General features: G+C 38.1%; 1 protein-coding gene across 2 annotated transcripts; it reads left to right on the top strand.

The window, feature by feature from the left end:
* Nucleotides 1–1109: 1109 nt before the first annotated feature.
* Nucleotides 1110–12159, top strand: CYSLTR1 (cysteinyl leukotriene receptor 1). Of its 2 annotated transcripts, XM_032757216.2 has the most exons (3): nt 1126–1172; nt 10600–10703; nt 10852–12159. In XM_032757216.2, the coding sequence occupies exon 3, from the start codon at nt 10879–10881 to the stop codon at nt 11890–11892; it is 1014 nt and encodes a 337-aa protein (XP_032613107.1). In that variant the 5' UTR covers nt 1126–1172; nt 10600–10703; nt 10852–10878; the 3' UTR covers nt 11893–12159. The 2 variants fall into 2 exon arrangements, with proteins under 2 accessions (XP_058297691.1, XP_032613107.1); XM_058441708.1 differs by lacking the exon at nt 10600–10703 and having other exon boundaries at nt 1110–1172.
* The last annotated feature ends 275 nt before the right edge of the window (nt 12160–12434 follow it).

Here is a 12434-nt window from a genome sequence, read left to right as displayed (position 1 = left end):
AGATCACCTGAGGTCGGGAGTTCAAGACCAGCCTGGCCAACATGGTGAAACCCCATCTCTACTAAAAATACAAAAATTAGCTGGGTGTGGTGGCGTATGCCTGCAATCCCAGCTACTCAGGAGGCTGAGGCAGGAGAATTGCTTGAACCTGGGAGGCGGAGGTCGGAGTGAGCGGAGATCACGCCACTGCACTCCAGCCACTCCAGCCTGGGCAGAGTGAGACTCTGTCTAAAAAAAAAAAAAAAAGAATAAACTGAAGGAAAGTGTTTATTTTGTTAGCGCTTGGACCACAGATAAAGGAATAGTAGCTAGCCTCTGGAGGCCTTGCAGGCAGGAATTAAAGTTGCCATAGGACAACAAAAACTTAGAAGAAAAGCATTCAGGTTGCTCCTCCTTCAAGAAAGCCCATCTCTGCTCATCTCTTGGAGATTTATTATACTGTGTTAGATTACTGAACATAATTTAATTGAAGAGAAGAGATATATGCCTATGAAAAGTTAACTACAAACAGTTAATCTCCAAAAGTATATAATATATGCCAAATTAGCGATATAAACATTATATGCTATTATAGCTTATAAGGAGAAGAGTGCAAGGTTCTTTAAGCCATTCGTCCTTTAAGGAAAACAATTTCTAAGCCATCCCAGACAATATGCTTGATATTTTTAATGTTCTAATGCCTATTCCTAGCAATCCAGATCCCTGGATGTAAAGTTCCAAATTACTTCCCCTCTTAACTTTATAACCAAGTGTTTAGAAGAGAAGATAGAGGAAATACCCTGGTTTCATAGAGAGAGGAATATTTTATAATAGTGTGTTCATTTTTAGATACAGATGCTACACGCACACAGCAGCAAACATCTGTGATGAGCCCTTGCCTGTATTCCAAGTGTCCCCCTGGGAATGTAAAAACAGATGGAGAAAAAAGAAGGAGATACAGAATTCAGTGACTGCCCTAAATCTGTCAGTAAAGATTTGATGCCCCATTACACACTCTGGATCTGTACATAAGGCTGCTAAGTTCTCATGACCCTTCTGGACTGCTTCTACAGTTGTTAACTTCCTTTTCAATCTTATGATTTCAGCGTGGGCTTCCTCTGATATTACACCGTAAAAGGTATTGATCACCATAAGAAGGAACATTTGTGAAGGTACTCCAGTGCCAGAAAGAGGTATACCTGAATTTTCCAAATGAACTTTGCTTTTTCAACTTGCAATTATCTTAACAAAGTAACTTACTTCATTATTCTCATGAAAATAAAATCAATTCTATTTATGTTTGTTGCTAGCTTTTATTAACCCATTTGTTTTCTGCTAAGACGGCTTTTACAATACTGTATTGTAACCTCTTCACACTTCTAAGCTATCATTCCTATCCTCCACTAGAAAATGAGCTGCTTGAAGGCAGGGATGAGGTCTTAAGTATCTTATATTTCCAAAGAAACTCTCTGTATTCATCTAGTGGAGGGTAACATTATTGGGGGATCACAGTAAATTCTAAAAAATAAATTAAATGCTGTTTCATACAAGTAAAGCCATAATCTGTGAAATGAGTGGCTTGTACTAAATGATCTCTACCACTCTAGGATTCACTACTTGTTTAAAAGTTTTACAATCTTCTTTTTATGGCTTAATACAAATTGTTGACTTCATTATAAATAAACAACTGAACCTAAATATTGAAATTTTAGAAAAGTTTATTTTGGTCTGCAAGGACTGCGAAGTTATTAATGAGACTATAGACCATCTGTTTCTATATTTTTATAGTTATTTATCAGTTTTATTTAGCATCTTTCAAAGATGTGAGAATTTCAAATTTAATTATAACATGTAATGGACAAATGATTAGTCTATATCAATGATATGGGTGGGATTTTTTATTTTTTAGATACAGGGTCTCACTGTTTTGCCCAGGCTAGTCTCAAACTCCTGAGCTCAAGCAATCCTCCTGCCTCAGCCTCTTGAGTAGCCAGGATTACAGGCATGTGCCACCACAACTGACATTAACTGTGTTTTTTAACATTATGGTTAGGCTTATGACTTAGTACTTTCCTTGATATATTAGGAAGCAACTTTACTTACACAGCAACTTCAGACTCTGACATTGGAAAGATTTTAATTTATATTGGAATGAGATGATAACTCCAAATAGTTTTAAATGACAAATAATACCTTCAAATGTTAAACTTGTCCTATCATTAATTTAGTATTCACTCAACACTTACTGAGCACTTATGAACAAGATACATATGTGCTAGGCCCTGTGTGGGATGCTTTTTTATATATCAACCAGATAGTCTGGGAGATATTTATACAAATCATTGATTTGCAAGATAGATTTAAGTTTCTCTAGAAGTTCATCAAAGATAGAAATTACTTCAGATAGATGCTGAGGGAAGACTTAGTCAAGAAAGTGTAATTTGAGCTGAATGATAAGTAGTTTTTGCATATGCAAAGAAGGAGGAAAGGGCATTTCAGGAAGGAGGAAAGGCCATTTCAAGAAGAAAAAAAGACAATGAAAAAAGCCAGGCGGGAAAGCTTATGGCACATGTCACTGGTATACTAAAATAGTTGTTTCTTCTAACTATACAGTGTACAAAAGAGAGAAGTGAGAGAGAAACTTGGAAAGGTAAATTGCACCCAGACTGTAGAGAGCCTTAAATATCAGGCCAAGAAGTCTAGATGTTATTCTGAATGCATTCTAAATCACTGAAGATTTTAAGGAAGACATGTCATAATTGAAAACTACAATGTGTAAAAAATTATTCCGGAATGGGTTTGTAGCAAGATAGATTGAGAGTTGATAGTGGTGGGAAGGCCTGCTGGTAATTATCTAATACCTTTCAAGTGTGGCTCATCTATAATATGAACAAGTTCTGAGGAGTTAATGTACAGTATGGTGGCTGTAGTTAATATTATATTATTTACTTGAAATTATTATATTATTTACTTGAAATTTGATATGGAAGATCTTATTTCAAAACCACAATGAAATACCATCTCACACAAGTTCGAATGGCTATTATTTAAAAATCAAAACATAAGGCAGGCCAGGCATGGTGGCTCACACCTGTAATCCCAGCACTTTGGGAGGCCAAGGCAGGCAGATAACCAGACGTCAGGAGTTCAAGACCAGCCTGGCCAACATGGTGAAATCCAGTCTCCACCAAAAAAATGTAAAAATTAGACGGGCGTGACGGCACACGCCTGTAATTGTAATCTGTTACTTGGGAGGCTGAGGTGGGAGAATAGCTTGAACCCGGGAGGCGGAGGTTGCAGTGAGCCGAGATTGTGCCATTGCACTCCAGCCCAGGTGACAGAGTGAGACCCTGTCTCAAAAAAAAAAAAATTAAAACATAATAAAACATAGCAGGTGCTGGTGAGATTGTGGAGAAAAAAAAAACACTTATACACTGTTGGTGGGAGTGTAAATTAGGTCAGCCATTGTAGAAAGCAGTGTGGCAATTCCTCAAAGAGCTAAAAACAGAACTATCATTCCCCCCAGCAATTCCATTACTGGGTATATACCCAAAGGAATGTAAAATCATTCTACCGTAAAGACGTGTGCATGCATATGTTCATTGCAGCACTAGTCACAATAGCAAAGACATGGAATCAACCTAAATGTCCCTGAATAGAAGACTGGATAAAGAAAATGTAGTACGTATGCACCATGAAATACTATGCAGCCATAAAAAAGAATGACACTATGTCCTTTGCAGGAACATGGATGGAGCTGGAGGCCATTATCCTTAGCAAACTAACACAGAAACCGAAAACCAAATACCACATGTTCTCACTTATAAGTGGGAATTAAATGATGAGAACACATGGACACAAGAGAACAACAGACACTGGGACCTCCCTGAGGGTGGAGGCTGTGAGGCAGGAGAGGATAAGAAAAAATAAGTAATGTGTACTAGGCTTAATACCTAGGTGATGAAATAATCTGTACAACAAATGATTGTATAGATAAAAAAAAACACATGACACAAGTTTACCTATATAACAAACCTGGCCATGTACCCCTGAACCTAAAATAGAAGTGAAAAAAAAAGAAAGTAGATCTTAAGCATTCTTACCCCCCTCCCCCAACACACACACACATAAATGGTACATGAGATAATGGATGTGTTGATTAACTTTGTTAGGGAAATGATTTCACAGTGTATACTTACATGAAATCATCACATTGTATACTTACATGAAATCATCACATTGTACAACTTAGAATACGCAATTTCTATTTGTCAATTATATCTCAATAAAGCTGAAAGGGCTATTACCAAAATTTTCAATAGCACTATCTAGTGCATTACAAGATAATATTGCCCAGTTTAGAAAAAACACTTGACATAGAACTAAGAAAAAGATTAACTTTAGGCAGTTTTTTTTTCTTCCACAACTGCACCTGAGTTCACAACCAATGATGAATGAGCCAGGTAACTAGAAAGCAAACTGAGAAATAATGCAGGAGTTTGGAATAGGAGTTACATTTTTCTCTATGGCCTCAGAATGATTCTTCTTCAATTTTGGGGGGTGGGGAGGATTCAGGGGCTACATGTGCAGGTTTGTTACGTGGGTATATTGTGTGATGCTGAAGATTAGGGTACAAATGGTTCCATCACTGAGGTAGTGAGTATAGTGCCCAACAGGTAGTTTTTCAGCCCACAATCCTCTCCCTTCCACCCTACCTTCTATGGTAGTCTCCAATGTATACTGTTCCCATCTTTATGTCCATATATACCCAATGTTTAGCTCCCATTTACAAGTGAGAACATGCAGTATTTGATTTTCTGGTCCTGCATTAATTTTCTTAGGATAATGGCCTCCAACTGCATACATGTTGCAGCCAACGACATTATTTAATGCTTTTTTATGGCTGCCTAGTATCAAATAGTGTATACATACCATGTTTTCTTTATCAGTCCACCATGGACGAGCATCTGAGTTGATTCCATGTTTTTGCTATTGTGAATTGTGCTGCAATGAACATATATGTGTCTTTATAGAAGAACAATTTATACACCTGTGGGCATTTACCCCATAATGGGATTGTTTGGGTAAAATGGTAGTTCTGTTTTAAGATTTTTCAGAAATCTCCAAACTGCTTTCCATAGTAGCTGAACTAACTCACATTCCCACCAGCAAGGTATAAGTGTTCCCTTTTTGCAACCTCGCTGACATCTATTATTTTTGTTACTTTTGAATAACAGCCATTTTCACTGGTGTGAGATCGTATCTCACTGTGGTTTTGACTTGCATTTCTCTGATTAGTGATGTTGAGCATTTTTTCATATGTTTGTTGGCTGCATCTATGTCTTGTTTTGAGAAGTGTCTGTTCATGTCCATTGCCCATTTTTTTAACAGGTTGTTTTTTTTGCATGTTGATTTAAGTTTCTTATAGATTCTGGATATTAGACCTTTGTTGGATGTATAGTTTGCAAATATTTTCTCCCATTCTATAGGTTGTCTGTTTACTCTGTTGATAGCTTCTTTTGCTATGTGGAAGCTCTTTAGTATAATTAGATCCCAATTGTTAATTTTTGCTTTGCTGCAATTGTTTTTGATGTTTTCGTCATGAAATCTTTGCTAGGTACTATGTCGAGAATGGTGTTTCCTAAGTTTTCTTGTAGGGTTTTTATACTTTTAGGTCTTATGTTTAAGTCTTTCATTCATCTTGAGTTTCTTTTTGTAGATGGTGAAAGGATGGGGTCCAGATTCAATCTTCTGCATATGGAGCTAGCCACTTATCTCAGCACCATTTTTTTGAATAGGAAGTCCCTTCTCCATGGCTCATTACTGTTGACTTTGTTGAATATCCGATGGTTGTAGGTGTGCAGATTTATTTCTGGAATCCCTATTCTGTGTCATTGGTCCATGTGTCTGTTTTTGTACCCATATTATGCTGTTTGGTTACTCTAGCTTTGTACTGTAGTTTAAAGTAGTGTGATGCCTCCGGCTTTGCTCTTTTTGCTTAGTTTGCTTTGGGTGTTCAGGCTTTTTTCTGGTGCCATATGAATTTTAGAAGTGATTTTCTTAGTTCTGTGAAAAGTGATGTTAGTTTCATAGGAATAGCATTAAATCTGTAAATGGTAAGTATGGCCATTTTAATAATACTGATTCTTCCCCTCCAGGAGCATAAAATGTATTTCTATTTGTTTATGTCATATCTGGTTTCTGTGGGCAGTGTTTTGTAATTCTCATTGTAGAGATCTTCCACCTCCCTTGCTAGCCGTATTCCTAAGAATTTTACTCTTTTTGTGGCTATTGTGAATGGGCTTGTGTTCTTGATGTTTTCCATTTTGCTTGCTCTCTCTCCCTGTCTTTCTGGGATGCCAATGAGTCATGGGTTCAGTCTATTTACATAATCCCATATTTCTCAGAGGTTTTGTTCTTTCTTTATTTCTTTATTTTTTTCCTTATTTTTGTCTGACTGAGTTATTTCTGAGAACTGATCTTTGAGCTCTGAGATTCTTTCCTCACCTTGGTCTATTCTGCTGTTAATATTTCCATTTGTATTATGAAATTCTTGAAGACAGTTTTTCAGCTCTAGAAGATGTTTGGTTCTTTCTTAAAAGGGCTATTTTATCTTTAACTCTTGTATCATTTTATTGGATTCATGAGCTTCTTTGAATTGGGTTTCAACTTGTTCCTGAATTTCAATGAGCTTTGTTGCCATACAGATTTTTTAATTCTATGTCTGTCATTTCAACTATTTCAATCTGGTTAAGAGTCATTCCTGGGGAGCTAGTGTGGTCATTTGGAGATAAGAAGATACTCTCGATTTTAGAGTTGTCAGAGCCCTCCCACTGGTTCTTTCTTGTTTGTGTGGGCTGATGTCCCTTTAAGGTTTGATGTTGCTGTTCTTTGCATATGGCTTTTTGCTTTTATATTATTTGATGCCCTTGAGGGTTTGACTGTGGTATAACTTAAGTTTAGTCAATTGACTTTGTTTCTGGATACTTTCAGGGGTCCAAGGTCCAGCCCACTCCTCCTGAGCCGTGTGTTTTAACCTTGGTGGGCTGGGACCACGCCCACAATTTTTTCACTGGTCCCTCAAGATTAAGGACCTGCTGTGCTGGAGGAACCAAGGTGTTCCCAGTCTACTGACAACAACACGTCAATAGGGACTGCCAGCAAAAGCACTTCAGGGGGGTGGGGGGTTAGCAGTGGGGTCTTTGCACATGTACTGGTGAAGTGGTGGGGAGAGGCTGCAGGCAACTGCATGCTAGTGGCGGTCTATCTACAAAAGCTGTCTGACTGTTATGCGGGGTCATCTGGTGAAAGAGCTATGGTGGTGGCTGCTAGCAAGTTCTTTGGCTGGCAGCTGAGGCTGTGCTGCAAGCAGGTGTGGCCAGGCAGGGACCCTGGGAGAGTCCAGCAGACAAGGGGGTCCTCAGATCAGACTACCCCTATCCTATGAGCAACACAGCCCTGCTCTGTCCAGGTCTGGCAGCCAACAAAGGATGAAGCTACTTAGAGGAGTATGGCGATCCTTGGGGTATGTGTAATCATGGCCATGCTCCACTATAGTCATTCTGGTACCAAATACTCTGGGCTCTGTGAAGGCTGGATTTGTCTCTGCCAACTCTGAGCAGTTCTCCCTGCTAGCTCAAATGTCCGTGGAGATCATGGGGTCTCCTGCAGCTAAGATTCCAAATGTCCATGGCCCAAATATCCTTGGGGCACTCCATGCCTATTTCACTCATCTCTTCCCCAGGAGCTGCTCTGGGCCAGGAATGAGTCCTAGTACTTGGTACCCCTGTGCAGTGTTCTCAGCGTCCTCCCCTTTCAGCCCAGGGTCTCCATCCTCCATCTGTCCACTTTCAATGCCTTTTTTCCAAGGATCAATTTGGAGTGTGCCAATCTTCTTCACAGTCTGGTCTTTTGGTGGAAGAAGCTCCTTCTGACTGCACATAATTGGCCATCTTGGCTCACATAATCTATCCAATTTTTATCTTATACCAAAAGTTCTTGGTAATAATAATAATAATAATAATAATGACTTTTTTAATGAAAGGGAAAAAAATTGAACAACTAGCTGGGATGGCTAGATGGACAGATGCTACATCCTCAATAGCAAATATAATTGTTAGCGGTAGTAAACCTAGGAAGTTACATCCTACCTGCAACAACTGCCATAGCTATCTGTTTCTGTATCCCTAGTAAAGATCAGTCTCCTTCATGGCTGGCAGTTTTTGCATACTCAAGCAGTCTTCCCACCTTGCAAACCCCAACACCTCTCTTACAAGGGAGCAGGAGCTATGTAAAAGGCCAACATCAGACTTCAATCAAAGATTATCTGACATATTACATATTGAGTCCCTTCAACCTTTGTAAAGAATAAAAGAGGATAATCTAGAGAAACATGAGAGAAATCACTACTTCTACACTACAGTATCTCACCTCAAGCCTTCTCTGATCAGAACTTATTGACTGCCCTCAGTGACAGAGCTGAAATAGACTAGAGCAAGTATCAACTATAAGAGAAACCCTTCCTATAAGAGAAATAACTGTATATTGCTAAACAGTAAAGTCTAGGAAGTCAAGAAAGAGAACAAGAATGAACGGCTACATTTTTCTCACCAAACAAGTATATTCCAACTACTTGTACTACATCTTTCTTCAGAGCCTTAAATAATGGTGCAGATTTTAGAAATGTATTTTATCACTCTGAAACATTTTTCTCATCATTAAATAACTATATGGCTTCTAAGGTTTCTCTTACCATGGAGTTCTGCAGTTATAGGTAGAGTCAACCATGTTCTAGATTAATACTCTCCCCCAGGGGAGGGAGTTTCATTAACAGCAAATTAGATTATTTTCCACAGGTATGGGTGGCACTCAACAGATACTACCAAGAAAGCCCTCTTCTTGAGGGAACCAAGCATTTTCTTTTATTATTATTATTATTATACTTTATGTCCTAGGGTACGTGTGCACAACGTGCAGGTTTGTTACGTATGTATACATGTGCCATGTTGGTGTGCTGCACCCATTAACCCATCATTTACATTAGGTGTATCTCCTAATGCTATCCCTCCCCCCTCCCCTCACCCCACGACAGGCCCCGGTGTGTGATGTTCCCCTTCCTGTGTCCAAGTGTTATTGTTCAATTCTCACCTATGAGTGAGAACATGCAGTGTTTGGTTTTCTGTCCTTGCGATGGTTTGTTCAGAATGATGGTTTCCAGCTTCATCCATGTCACTACAAAGGACATGAACTCATCATTTTTATGGCTGCATAGTATTCCATGGTGTATATGTGCCACATTTTCTTAATCCAGTCTATCATTGTTGGACATTTGGCTTGGTTCCAAGTCTTTGCTATTGTGAATAGTGCCACAATAAACATACGTGTGCATGTGTCTTTATAGCAGCATGATTTATAATCCTTTGGGTATATACCCAGTAATGGGATTGCTGGGTCAAATGGTATTTCTAGTTCTAGATCCCTGAGGAATCGCCATACTGACTTCCACAATGGTTGAACTAGTTTACAGTCCCACCAACAGTGTAAAAGTGTTCCTATTTCTCCACATCCTCTCCAGCACCTGTTGTTTCCTGACTTTTTAATGATTGCCATTCTAACTGGTGTGAGATGATATCTCACTGTGGTTTTGATTTGCATTTCTCTGATGGCCAGTGATGATGAGCATTTTTTCATGTGTCTGTTGGCTGCATAAATGTCTTCTTTTGAGAAGTGTCTGTTCATATCCTTTGCCCACTTTTTGATGGGGTTGGTTTTTTCTTGTAAACTTGTTTGAGTTCATTGTAGATTCTGGATATTAGTCCTTTGTCAGATGAGTAGATTGCAAAAATTTTCTCCCATTCTGTAGGTTGCCTGTTCACTCTGATGGTAGTTTCTTTTGCTGTGAAGAAGCTCTTTAGTTTAATTAGATCCCATTTGTCAATTTTGGCTTTTGTTGCCATTGCTTTTGATGTTTTAGACATGAAGTCCTTGCCCATGCCTATGTCCTGAATGGTATTGCCTCGGTTTTCTTCTAGGGTTTTTTTGGTTTTAGGTCTAACATGTAAGTCTTTAATCCATCTTGAATTAATTTTTGTATAAGGTGTAAGGAAGGGATCCAGTTTCAGCTTTCTACATATGGTTAGCCAGTTTTCCCAGCACCATTTATTACATAGGGAATCCTTTCCCCATTTCTTGTTTTCATCAGGTTTGTCAAAGATCAGATGGTTGTAGATGTGTGGTATTATTTCTGAGGGCTTTGTTCTGTTCCATTGGTTTATATCTCTGTTTTGGTACCAGCACCATGCTGTTTTGGTTACTGTAGCCTTGTAGTATAGTTTGAAGTCAGGTAGCGTGATGCCTCCAGCTTTGTTCTTTTGCCTTAGGATTGATTTGGCAATGTGGGCTCTTTTTGGGAGCCAAGCATTTTCATCCAGATTTTATTATCTAAAATAATTCAGAGATTTTCCAATAAATAGATAGGTATAGATATAGATATATTCATACATGTGAAACTGCTATCTTAAAGCTTTTCTCTAATAGAAAAACAAGTTCATTTGAAAGGAAAACCTACTGAATTATACTACAGTAGTATGATTTAAAATACAGGAGGGCTGTTTTACCTAGGTCTTGAAGATTTAGAGGAAGTCCATCAGAAAAACATGGGTGCGAAAGGACAAAAAAAGTTTTCTGGATGCCTGTAGGATACAGACTCTTCTCCAGAGGACAAGGTACAGCTGAATCCCTCCTCATTGCCTCACTACTCTTGCTTGCTGCTGTGGTCAAAAAGTATACATAGTGACACTATGAAATGAAACATTAGTACTTCCTGTAATTTATGGTCTAGTTAAAATTGACAATTTTTTTTATTTATTGTAGGCACAAAGCAGACATTCATAGAGAAATATGGATGAAACAGGAAATCTGACAGTATCTTCTGCCACATGCCATGACACTATTGATGACTTCCGCAATCAAGTGTATTCCACCTTGTACTCTATGATCTCTGTTGTAGGCTTCTTTGGCAATGGCTTCGTGCTCTATGTCCTCATAAAAACCTATCATGAGAAGTCAGCCTTCCAAGTATACATGATTAATTTAGCAGTAGCAGATCTACTTTGTGTGTGCACACTGCCTCTCCGTGTGGTCTATTATGTTCACAAAGGCATTTGGCTCTTTGGTGACTTCTTGTGCCGCCTCAGCACCTACGCTTTGTATGTCAACCTCTATTGTAGCATCTTCTTTATGACAGCCATGAGCTTTTTCCGGTGCATTGCAATTGTTTTTCCAGTCCAGAACATTAATTTGGTTACACAGAAAAAAGCCAGATTTGTGTGTGTAGGTATTTGGATTTTTGTGATTTTGACCAGTTCTCCATTTCTAATGGCCAAACCACAAAAAGATGAGAAAAATAATACCAAGTGCTTTGAGCCCCCACAAGACAATCAAACTAAAAATCATGTTTTGGTCTTGCATTATGTGTCATTGTTTGTTGGCTTTATCATCCCTTTTGTTATTATAATTGTCTGTTACACAATGATCATTTTGACCTTACTAAAAAAATCAATGAAAAAAAATCTGTCAAGTCATAAAAAGGCTATAGGAATGATCATGGTCGTGACCACTGCCTTTTTAGTCAGTTTCATGCCATATCATATTCAACGTACCATTCACCTTCATTTTTTACACAATGAAACTAAACCCTGTGATTCTGTCCTTAGAATGCAGAAGTCCGTGGTCATAACCTTGTCTCTGGCTGCATCAAATTGTTGCTTTGACCCTCTCCTATATTTCTTTTCTGGGGGTAACTTTAGGAAAAAGCTGTCTACATTTAGAAAGCATTCTTTGTCCAGCATGACTTATGTATCCAGAAAGAAGGCCTCTTTGCCAGAAAAAGGAGAAGAAATATGTCAAGTATAGTTTAAATCCATTTCCAGTCCAAACCAATGAAAATAGTTTCCCAAATAAGTATTTTGTCAAATCATTTACAAAAAAATAAAATTTCTAATTAATATTTTACAAATATTTAACTATTTGGGCCTACAAATCTATCTCATTTATGCATCCACATGATTAGATATTTATAGATATTTTAAGGGCTAAAAATTCGGTCCATAACTATGAACTGAATTACAAATAATTTTGACCATTCACCAGAATTTGGAGAATATTTGTATCTTTGCACTATAAAATATGTCTTATATTAAAGTTTTCCTCTTCAAATAAAAGCTTTACAAAGGATAAAATATATAAAATTAGTCAATATAAAATATATGTAAGCTAAAAGTTATAAAATATAAAAATAGATATAAAATTGGCAAATAGTTCTGAATCATTCTAACATATTCCTTTGCATGCATGCCATCAGATGAGAACTGGCGATGACTCAGGAGCTACATAAAACGTACTGTCACCCTTCTTTGTAGTACTGATTCGCTAGGCAAATTAGGGCCATTTCATCC

This window comes from Hylobates moloch, unplaced genomic scaffold, assembly GCF_009828535.3.
Source record: "Hylobates moloch isolate HMO894 unplaced genomic scaffold, HMol_V3 SCAFFOLD_7, whole genome shotgun sequence".
In the NCBI taxonomy this organism is placed as follows: Eukaryota; Metazoa; Chordata; class Mammalia; order Primates; family Hylobatidae; genus Hylobates; species Hylobates moloch.
The sequence above is the reverse complement of the archived record's forward strand: the minus strand, read 5'-3'. Positions and strand labels throughout refer to the sequence as shown.